Genomic DNA, 10,697 nt, shown 5'->3' on the forward strand with positions numbered 1-10,697 from the left:
CAGACACCTTGCCACCACAGTAAGCTGGATAAATAAATCGAAATTATAGACCAATTTATAAACATGAGTTGTCGAAGATCGTCGTTGGACTCTTCGTGTTCTTAATGAAGGGTTCTGCTCGAAAATCGCTGAACCCCTCGGAATCAGCTCACCATCGATCTTCTCTCTTTTACGTTTTTTTTTCTGCAGAGGGGGGCCTCTAAAGTGGGTATTAGCAAAATGCTGAAAAATTGCGACCCCGAAAACGAAACGGAATGAAATGAAATCTTTAGCACAAAACGCCGAAAGAGGCTGACAATTAGAATTGTCTGGCTGGTTTTTTATGTTTAGCCATGATTATGGGTTGTACGCTCTGTGGCATTTTGGCTGAGCAACATGAATCGGTATTTTTCACTTTTCGAGGCTTTTTTCTTCCAGCTTTTTCCGCCAACTCAGAGGTTTTTGTGTGCTCAGCTCAGGGCTTGGGCATTCGTTTATAAAATTATAAAAATATTTAAATTACTCATAAGTAGTTAGGAAGTGGGCGATTACATAAACATCGCTGGGCATGCAAATCGCTGTGGTCTGTGCTTTTTTGTTTTCGTGGAATGCTTTTCAGGTAGCCAAAAATCCGGCCATAAGTTTTCGGTCAGCCTCTAACCGAGAGACACATGGCCCGCGAACATAAATCAAACCGACCAATAAATACTTGCGGCCGGGACTCGAGATTCTACATAGCCACAGAGTAAACGCGTAATTAACCCCATTCTCCGCAAAGGAGCAGAGAAATATGGCACAAGAGTTAATGCACATTAAAGCTCATATATCAACCCCTACACAAATCAAGGGGGCTGAGGGTTGGAGCCACAATAGACAGCCTTTGCAAGAGCCTCGAATGCTGGCAATCCACTCGAGTCGGCGAAGCTAGCACAATGCAGCAAAAGTATCTTTAAGATGCACTTGAGCGGTCGTCGGCATCTCTCCTCTCGTTACTCACAGCATATATATATATGTGTTCCTCCACCGATGGGTTTATATATTTTATAAAATATCGCATGGCATATAAAAATGCCTGGCATTGTTTCAGCATCGACGTGTGGGCGCATTACTGAGCCCGCATATCAAATGAGTCCTGAGTTCGAGACAGAACACAAAAACAACGGCAGCAATAGCAAATCACACTATCGAACAAGAATTTTCAAGATAGAGAAATACCAAGCAGACATTATAGCTGATGGGGATCTTAAGATATGTGGCTGGAGATAAAATCAATGTTTTGTCTGAAATAAATTAGTCAAAAAATTTCCCTTTTGGGAGAGTTTGAAGTGAATTAATAACTAAATAAAATCATTATTGGAATTTATATTACTCAAAGAGCATACAGCTTTTATATTTTATAAATCTCTACAGTTTTTTATCTTAGCAACGGTAATGTAATGTTCGATTTGTTGTTCAGTTTAACCGATGCGGAGGCGGCAATAATGTAATGCAAGTGCGCCTGACAGCTGCCAGCAGGATGACTCCTTCGATGGGGATTTCCATTGCTGTCACACGCACTTTCCACTCCAGCAGTGCAACGCGGCACACATCCATTGATGGCCTTCTTATTCCCGGGTTCATTCATTAAAGCTCCAGCAATGATATTCATAACTGCCTTTTCAACTGCCATGGCAATTTTCAATTGCATCCAAAAGATTATGAAAATTTTGGCCTCAAAAAATCGGGCAAAACGCTCGCCGCGTTCGCATTCGGTATTCGGATTTCGGATTCGCAACAGCAGCAGCGCAGCAAAATGGAAAATAACTGAAATCACAAAACAAACTCAGTGCGCAAACATAAATTATGCATTACAAACGTGCTTCTGACCCATTGCCATTTTCTAATTCAATTAAAATGGTTTTTGTTTCTCCAGTTGCTGCTGCAGTTCGCTGAGCCAAGCCTGAGCATTTGAATACGATTTCCCAAGGAGCGGAGCGGGAAAGTTTCTGAATAGGCCGCTGGGAAAGTTGGAGCATCGCATCCAGGCAGCCAGACACTAATTTGACATAGTTATGCGAGTCGAAATGAAAGCTGCAATGAGGATTTTGGCCGTGGCCAACGCGGCGTATGAATAATATTTAAGCTGTGGTAGTTGCCCCTGCAACAAACTAACATTAGGCCACATTTATGGAAGCCTCCTGAAAGACACTTTTGGCCAAGCAGGTACTTGAAATTCCCGTAATGTCCAAAGAATGCTAGCAACATTTTACTAGGCGAAATTTTGAAGAGTTAACCAACCGAAAAAAAGTCTCATTTTCTGACCATTTTTAATCTGGTTTCAAGCTCTACCAAAAACTGCCACTATAGTTATGTCGGCTTGAGTCTGCCCGAAGACACGGAAAAGGTCACGACACACATATGACAAACTCTGCCCCAAAGTTGCCGGCACATGTCGAGTTAATGAAATTTAAAAATTCATAAAATATTCGCACCACTAGGCAAACAGCAGTAAGAACCACGCCAGCAACATCTACAATCCCACTAGTAGCAGCAACTGCAAAGGGGAAGTGTAACTCAATTAATTAATAACAATATACCAGCAGCAGCAGCGGCAGCAGCACCAGAAACATTAACAAGAACAACAAACAAAATAATTAAGTAACAAAAGTTTCATATTTGCAACGCCACAAAAACAAAACGGGACAGAAACGCAGCAGCAACAGGAGGAACAGCAACAGCAACTAGAACTGCAGCAGCATTGGGATGGCAAAAGCCGGGCAAAGTTTCCAACTCTACGTTTCATGTTCTTTTTTGCTTTCAGTTTTTTTGGGGAGTAGGGCAGCAGCAGCAAAGTTGTTGCTCTTGGCGGAAAGTTTTTTAATGTAATTTTAAGTGGCATAAGTCGACAGCCGAAAAAGCCAGCCAGGTGATAGAGACCTGCGAAATTAGAACAGCGAACCCAAGTGACGCTAAACCATCCGGAGTTCCGTGAAGCCCATTTGCCGCAGTTGCATTCAAAAGTTGGCATAATAGTGGCACTCAAACTGTAATATTGCTACTGCCGATGGTGCTGCTGTTGCCGTCGCATGCAACACTCATGTGCGATATTTATGGTCCGAGAGGCGAGCATCAGCAGTAGCTGCGAGTAAATAAACCTGAAAATTATGATGAAGCAAATGGCAATGGCAATAAAGAGCACCAACAAGTTTCCATGAGCCACTCAAAGCGCCAAATATGTGTGGCTTTTTTTGTGCAGCAAATAATTTCACCACTTGAAATGGCAGCAAAGTCAAAACTCAAACAAGCCATTACGGGTGTTTTCAATTCGGAAAAAAACGGGATTTACAGGAGTTTTTACTCCGCTACAAGAAACCTAAAGACCAGTCCGCCAGTGCAAATGTCACAAATTCGAACTCCCACCAAGAAGCCCAACGAAATGTTTGACAGCAACTGCTGCAACACACACCACCAATATTACTAAAATATATTTAGCATACGACAATAGATTAGGCATTTTACGACAACAAAACTCTGCGGAGAACCGCAGAAAACGTGGTCCAAAGCACCAAAAGCACTAGCAGCAACAGTAAAGGCAATTGCAACTGCAACAACAGCAGCAACATCGGCAGCTGTTAAGAGGCAAGCAGCATGCAACATGCTGAAACTGAGGCAACATACTACACCATATACATGCAACACATATCGCGAGTGCAACACGAGGCGGCAAAGCGAACTGAGCCGGAGAATTTTCATCGTTAGGGGGGTGGGCAGGGGCGAAATGTTGCCAACTGGCAGCAGCAGCAGCCTGTTGCAGGTTCTATTAACCCTCTATAGAATCTTGGTGGTTTGAAATTCTCACTTTCTAAAGATATTTCCAAGAGAAAACAACAGAAAAATGTATTTAAATTCAATTTTGTGATCTTTGAATTGAAATAAATATTAATAAACCGAACCACTATATATTTCTTTATATTTGTAATAGCATCGATTTAATACTGGGCACTTACAGTTGATCAGATAGCTTTTTAATGCGCTCAGCTAATTTTGAAATAATTCCCACTTAAGGCAAGTCGAAGAATCAGTGATAGCGATAACCCATCCTAACCCCTCGGAATTATTCCATTTCCTAGTGCTAATTGTGTGGACGGAAATCTGAGAGAGCGCAGCGTAGGGTTAATGCTTTCTGTTTCCCCCATTCCATGCCCATGTGTGTGTGCAACATTTCCCCTACTTTCGGGGAGAGAGAGAGAGAGCTCCGCTCTCCCAAGCGTGTGTGTGAGCGACATATGCAGCAGGCAGGAAATGCAGTGCTTGTGTGTGTGCGTGTATCAGCAGCAGAGCAGAGAGCGAAAGCAGCGCAGCGACAGCGCGGCATGTGTGTGTGCTCGCTCGCGAGAGTGCATTGCACATGCACATGCACATGCACGTGTACCGTGTTGTCTGTCTGCCGCGGCGCCGGCTGTGTGTGTGTGAGCTCTGCCAGCTCGGCAGCGCCGTCGTCGGTTTCACATTTTCAACGAGCCAACGGAGTCGAGATGGCCAACTCCAGCAATCAGTTTGAATCGAAACGCGAGGCGGTAAACATGTTTTGAGAAAACGAGCTCTCGCCGAACGAAACGAAGTCGAACACCCTGAGTCGCGCCAAGTGCCAAGTTTAAATTATTATTATAAAATACGCAAGTTACCAACTTATGAGTTGATTTGTGAGAAATCACAAAGAAACGAAACGAAAGTGAAAAATCGCAAAACGCAAAGCCAGCTCACACCAGGATTACAGGGCACTCGGGCTGCGGAAAAAGCGATCGAAAAATGAAAACCAGAAAGTGATTGAGTTGTGCACCACCACCGCAACCCACAACCCACAGCTAAAAAGCTACAAATTAAACAAATTCATTTAAAGTTAACTAGCCAACTAGCAAATCACCAAAATGCCAGCCACATCTTCCATCATCACCATCATCGCAGTTGCCGCCTGCCTGTTGCTTCTTGTGGCTGATGCGCATGCGCAGCAGCAGTGCAACTGGCAGTACGGCCTCACCACCATGGACATCCGGTGCAGTGTCCGCGCTCTGGAGTCCGGCACCGGATCGCCACTTGACCTCCAGGTGGCGGAGGCGGCCGGCCGCCTGGATCTGCAGTGCAGCCAGGAGCTCCTGCACGCCAGTGAACTGGCCCCGGGACTCTTCCGGCAGCTACAGAAGCTCTCGGAGCTGCGAATCGATGCATGCAAACTGCAGCGAGTGCCTCCAAATGCATTTGAGGGCCTGATGTCGCTCAAGCGACTCTCCCTGGAGTCACACAACGCGGTCTGGGGTCCGGGAAAGACCCTGGAGCTGCACGGCCAGTCGTTCCAGGGACTGAAGGAGCTGTCCGAACTGCATTTGGGCGACAACAACATCCGTCAGTTGCCCGAGGGCGTCTGGTGCTCCATGCCCAGCCTGCAGCTGCTCAATCTCACCCAGAACCGGATACGTTCCGCGGAGTTCCTAGGCTTCTCCGAGAAACTCTGTGCCGGCTCAGCCCTGAGCAATGCCAATGGAGCAGTTAGCGGAGGCTCAGAGCTGCAGACACTGGATGTCTCGTTCAACGAGCTGCGTTCTCTGCCGGATGCCTGGGGAGCGTCCCGACTGAGGCGCCTGCAGACCCTCAGTCTGCAGCACAACAACATCAGCACCCTGGCACCCAATGCCCTGGCCGGTCTGAGTTCGCTGCGAGTGCTGAACATCTCGTACAACCACCTCGTTTCCCTGCCCTCAGAAGCCTTTGCCGGCAACAAGGAGTTGCGGGAACTGCATCTGCAGGGCAACGATCTGTACGAATTGCCCAAAGGTCTGTTGCATCGTCTGGAGCAGCTGTTGGTTCTCGATCTGAGTGGCAATCAGCTGACCAGCCACCATGTTGACAACAGCACCTTCGCCGGTCTGATCCGCCTGATTGTGCTGAATCTGTCGAACAATGCCCTCACCCGCATTGGATCCAAAACCTTCAAGGAGCTGTACTTCCTGCAGATTCTGGACATGCGGAACAACTCCATTGGCCACATTGAGGAGGGCGCCTTCCTGCCCCTGTACAATCTGCACACCCTCAATCTCGCCGAGAATCGCCTGCACACACTGGACAACCGCATCTTCAACGGATTGTATGTGCTGACGAAACTCACGCTGAACAACAATCTTGTGAGCATTGTGGAGTCGCAAGCCTTCCGCAACTGTTCCGATCTGAAGGAACTGGATCTCAGCTCCAATCAGCTGACTGAAGTGCCCGAGGCTGTGCAAGATTTGAGCATGCTCAAGACTCTGGATCTCGGAGAGAATCAGATCTCGGAATTCAAGAACAACACCTTCCGCAATCTCAATCAGCTGACGGGTCTGCGATTGATCGACAATCGTATCGGCAACATCACCGTAGGCATGTTTCAGGATCTGCCCCGTTTGAGTGTTCTCAACCTGGCCAAGAACCGCATCCAGAGCATCGAGCGTGGAGCCTTCGACAAAAACACCGAGATCGAGGCGATCCGATTGGACAAGAACTTCCTCACCGACATCAATGGAATCTTTGCCACTCTCGCCTCCTTGCTGTGGCTGAATCTCTCCGAGAATCACCTTGTTTGGTTCGATTACGCCTTCATTCCATCGAACTTGAAATGGCTGGATATCCATGGAAACTACATCGAAGCCCTGGGCAACTACTACAAACTGCAAGAGGAGATTCGTGTGACCACGCTGGATGCCTCTCACAACCGCATCACGGAGATTGGCGCCATGTCGGTGCCGAATTCCATCGAGCTGCTGTTCATCAACAACAACATCATTGGACAGATCCAGGCCAACACCTTTGTGGACAAGACGCGTCTGGCGCGCGTGGATCTGTATGCCAATGTGTTGTCCAAAATCTCGCTTAATGCTTTGCGCGTAGCCCCAGTTTCGGCGGAGAAACCAGTTCCCGAGTTTTACCTGGGCGGCAATCCCTTTGAGTGCGATTGCTCTATGGAGTGGCTGCAGAGGATTAACAATCTGACCACCCGCCAGCATCCTCATGTTGTGGATCTCGGAAACATAGAGTGCCTGATGCCGCACAGCCGCAGTGCTCCACTGCGTCCGCTGGCCAGTCTCGCCGCCTCCGACTTTGTGTGCAAGTATGAGAGCCACTGCCCGCCCACGTGCCACTGCTGCGAGTACGAACAGTGCGAGTGCGAAGTGATCTGCCCTGGAAACTGCAGCTGCTTCCATGACGCCACCTGGGCCACCAACATCGTGGACTGCGGTCGCCAGGATCTGGCTGCCCTGCCCAACCGCATCCCTCAGGATGTGAGCGATCTCTACTTGGATGGCAACAACATGCCCGAGCTGGAGGTTGGCCACCTAACTGGTCGTCGCAATCTGCGGGCTCTCTACCTGAACGCCTCCAATCTGATGACGCTGCAGAACGGAAGTCTGGCCCAGTTGGTCAATCTTCGAGTGCTGCACTTGGAGAACAACAAACTTACCGCCCTGGAGGGCACCGAGTTCCGCTCGCTGGGACTTTTGCGGGAGCTGTATCTGCACAACAATATGCTGACCCACATCTCGAATGCCACCTTTGAGCCCCTGGTGTCCCTGGAAGTGCTGCGTCTGGACAACAACCGCCTGAGTTCCCTGCCGCATTTGCAATATCGTCACAGCCTCCAGGGACTGACGCTGGGCAGAAATGCCTGGTCATGCCGCTGCCAGCAGTTGAGGGAATTGGCGCAGTTTGTCTCCGATAACGCCATGGTGGTGCGGGATGCCCACGATATCTACTGCTTGGATGCGGGCATCAAGCGCGAGCTGGAACTGATCGGCAACCTGGCCAATGGACCCGATTGTTCCGATCTTCTGGATGCCAGTGCCAGCAATATCAGCTCCTCGCAGGACCTGGCCGGAGGCTATAGGCTGCCATTGTTGGCCGCTGTCCTGGTGCTGATCTTCCTGGTCGTGGTGCTCATCATTGTCTTCGTCTTCCGCGAGAGCGTGCGCATGTGGCTCTTCGCCCACTACGGAGTCAGGGTGTGCGAGCCCCGCTTCGAGGATGCCGGCAAACTGTACGACGCCATCATCCTGCACTCGGAGAAGGACTACGAGTTTGTGTGCCGCAACATTGCCGCCGAACTGGAGCACGGTCGCCCACCCTTCCGGCTCTGCATTCAGCAGCGAGATCTGCCCCCCCAGGCCTCCCACCTTCAGCTGGTGGAGGGAGCCAGGGCGTCGAGGAAGATCATCCTTGTGCTGACCCGCAACCTCTTGGCCACCGAATGGAACCGCATCGAGTTCCGAAATGCTTTCCACGAGTCCCTGAGGGGCTTGGCCCAGAAGCTGGTGATCATCGAGGAGACGAGTGTTTCCGCCGAGGCTGAGGACGTTGCCGAGCTGTCGCCGTACTTGAAATCGGTTCCCTCTAACCGCCTGCTCACCTGCGATAGATACTTCTGGGAGAAGCTGCGATACGCCATCCCAATTGAGCTGTCGCCCCGTGGCAACAACTACACTTTGGACCATCATGAGCGCTTCAAGCAGCCAGTGTCGCCGGGCATGATCTTCCGCCAGGCGCCACCACCGCCAGCCTACTACTGCACCGAGGAAATGGAGGCGAACTATAGCTCAGCCACCACGGCCACGCCCTCACCACGCCCAACGAGACCAGGAGGAGCCGCCAGGATCGTGGATTCCATGCCCATGCCGATGCGTCCGCCATCGGAGCACATCTACCACAGCATCGAGTCGGAGTACAGTGCGTATGATCAGCATGAGGCGCTGTCGATGATTCCCACTGGCCTAATGCATCAGCACCAGCAGCAGCAGTTGCGTCTGCATCAGCAACAACAACAGCAGCAGCAACAGCGTTTGCTGCAACCGCAGTTCCGGGCGATGCCGCAGCAGGCGATTCCCGCTCCTTCCGCGCCGGTGCACCTGCGCAGTGGTAGTGGTTTGAGCCAGGCCAGCACCAGCACTCAGTCAACGGCCCAGGCCTCCACATCCGCAGCAGCGGCACAGCAGCAGCAGCAACAGCAACAGCAGCAGCAACAGGCAGCTGGCAGTGAAGCAGCCAATAAGAACGGCCAAGCTTTCCTGGTCTAAAAAACTCCCCCTATGGCCATATCCATCTCACTCAGCCTCGCAGGGTTCTTCTCCGCAGGAGCGGCCATCTTGAAGCTGATCGCTCACTGGCGCAAAAGGACTCGGGAAGAGGAAGCAGGAACAGGACGCACACACCAACACACTCACATCCAAAACAAAAAGACTTTTCGTAGGCATTTCTTGAAACACACAATATATTTATACGTATTTTTTTGTCGGAGCATTTCGCCTTTGGATGTTGTGGTTGTTGACGTTTCGTAGTTGTGTAGCACTGCCAAAAAGAAAACGCACAAGACACGCCCACAACACATTCATATACGAGCATATAGGAATACATTATTCTAATATAATTACCATAAACGTAAAGAAACAATTACTAGAAATGTTGCAGAAACACTTTCAAATTCAATGTGATATATTAATTAACTATAATTAAATCGGCAGACGAGAGTATGCCCCTTACTGTAATGCGTAGACCTATGTAGTAGTTCTAGCCAGGCGTAAAGAACGTAAACCTAAACCTAAAACTAAACTAAACTATTGTTAACTACAACTTAAAGTAAACCTAATGAAATATGTACACACATTCGTTCGCATCCAGTTGATCGTGTTTGTCGATTCATTCATTCATCCTAAGCTACACGAAACAATAACTAAATGAATACTTGATAAACTGAAATGTACATAGAAAATCGCAGGAGCAAACCCATTTAGAGCACTTAATGTATTTATGTATCGTACTGTATAGAAATGATGGAGCTAAATTAATTCAATTAAATTTACTTAATGAAAAATGTATTATTAAATTAATTATTACCATTACATAAAACCAAGCAGAGGAATATATCTGAGAAAATAAAATGCAAAAACATTACAAAATATTGACAAAAATTAATTCACACACGTTTTCTTACTCAACACGGGTAATCGGGGGGAATTTTCCAAAAGGAGAAAAATTAATTGAACTACCTATGGTTTTCACAGAAGCGAAGCCTGCTGTGTCCCCAAACATGCAACTGACACTATTCCCAGAAGGACTGAAAGAGGAAAATGGCAGTTTATTCATTTCCATTCGGCATTTGACCTGTGGGAAATGCAAAAGGTCACAATGCAAACGTTAACTAAAACCCAAACGCATAACTGAATTGCGAAAACCAACTAAACAAAAGCTATGTGCAAGTTAATTGCTTGTAAATAATTGTACATAAATAAATTAATGGAAAACGCACTCAAACAAACACTTTGCATATGCCACAGCCACGCCCACACTCGGACATTCTTTTATGTAAATTATTATTTGCGAAATTATAAAACAAAATTAAAATGCGGTCCAATGCGAAAATTGTATTTTGCACATTTGCTTAACTCGCCATTTGCAATTGCATATTCCCCGATTTTTTTTTTGCCGCCCCACAGTATTTTCATGCTTTGGCAAACCGCAACTCTATCATCGGCTAATGTCCCCAAATAAAATAATAAAATTCGAAACAAAAAGGAAGGAAACAAAACCCATATAATACATTTAATTTAGACGCATGGCCGAACAACTATATAAATGCATTAATGTTACAAACGTTTCAGTTTTTCCCATTAGCTTCGCTTGCCAGTGCTTTAAACTTTAAGCTGAATAGAGATGGTCCTCAGAGC

General features: G+C 47.8%; 1 protein-coding gene across 1 annotated transcript; it reads left to right on the top strand.

The window, feature by feature from the left end:
• The first annotated feature begins 4,505 nt into the window (after positions 1-4,505).
• Positions 4,506-9,331, top strand: LOC117136124 (toll-like receptor 7). Its single transcript, XM_033296825.1, has one exon. The coding sequence runs from the start codon at positions 4,887-4,889 to the stop codon at positions 9,048-9,050; it is 4,164 nt and encodes a 1,387-aa protein (XP_033152716.1). The 5' UTR covers positions 4,506-4,886; the 3' UTR covers positions 9,051-9,331.
• Positions 9,332-10,697: the final 1,366 nt, after the last annotated feature.

Source organism: Drosophila mauritiana, chromosome 2R (genome assembly GCF_004382145.1).
Source record: "Drosophila mauritiana strain mau12 chromosome 2R, ASM438214v1, whole genome shotgun sequence".
NCBI classification, from domain to species: domain Eukaryota; kingdom Metazoa; phylum Arthropoda; class Insecta; order Diptera; family Drosophilidae; genus Drosophila; species Drosophila mauritiana.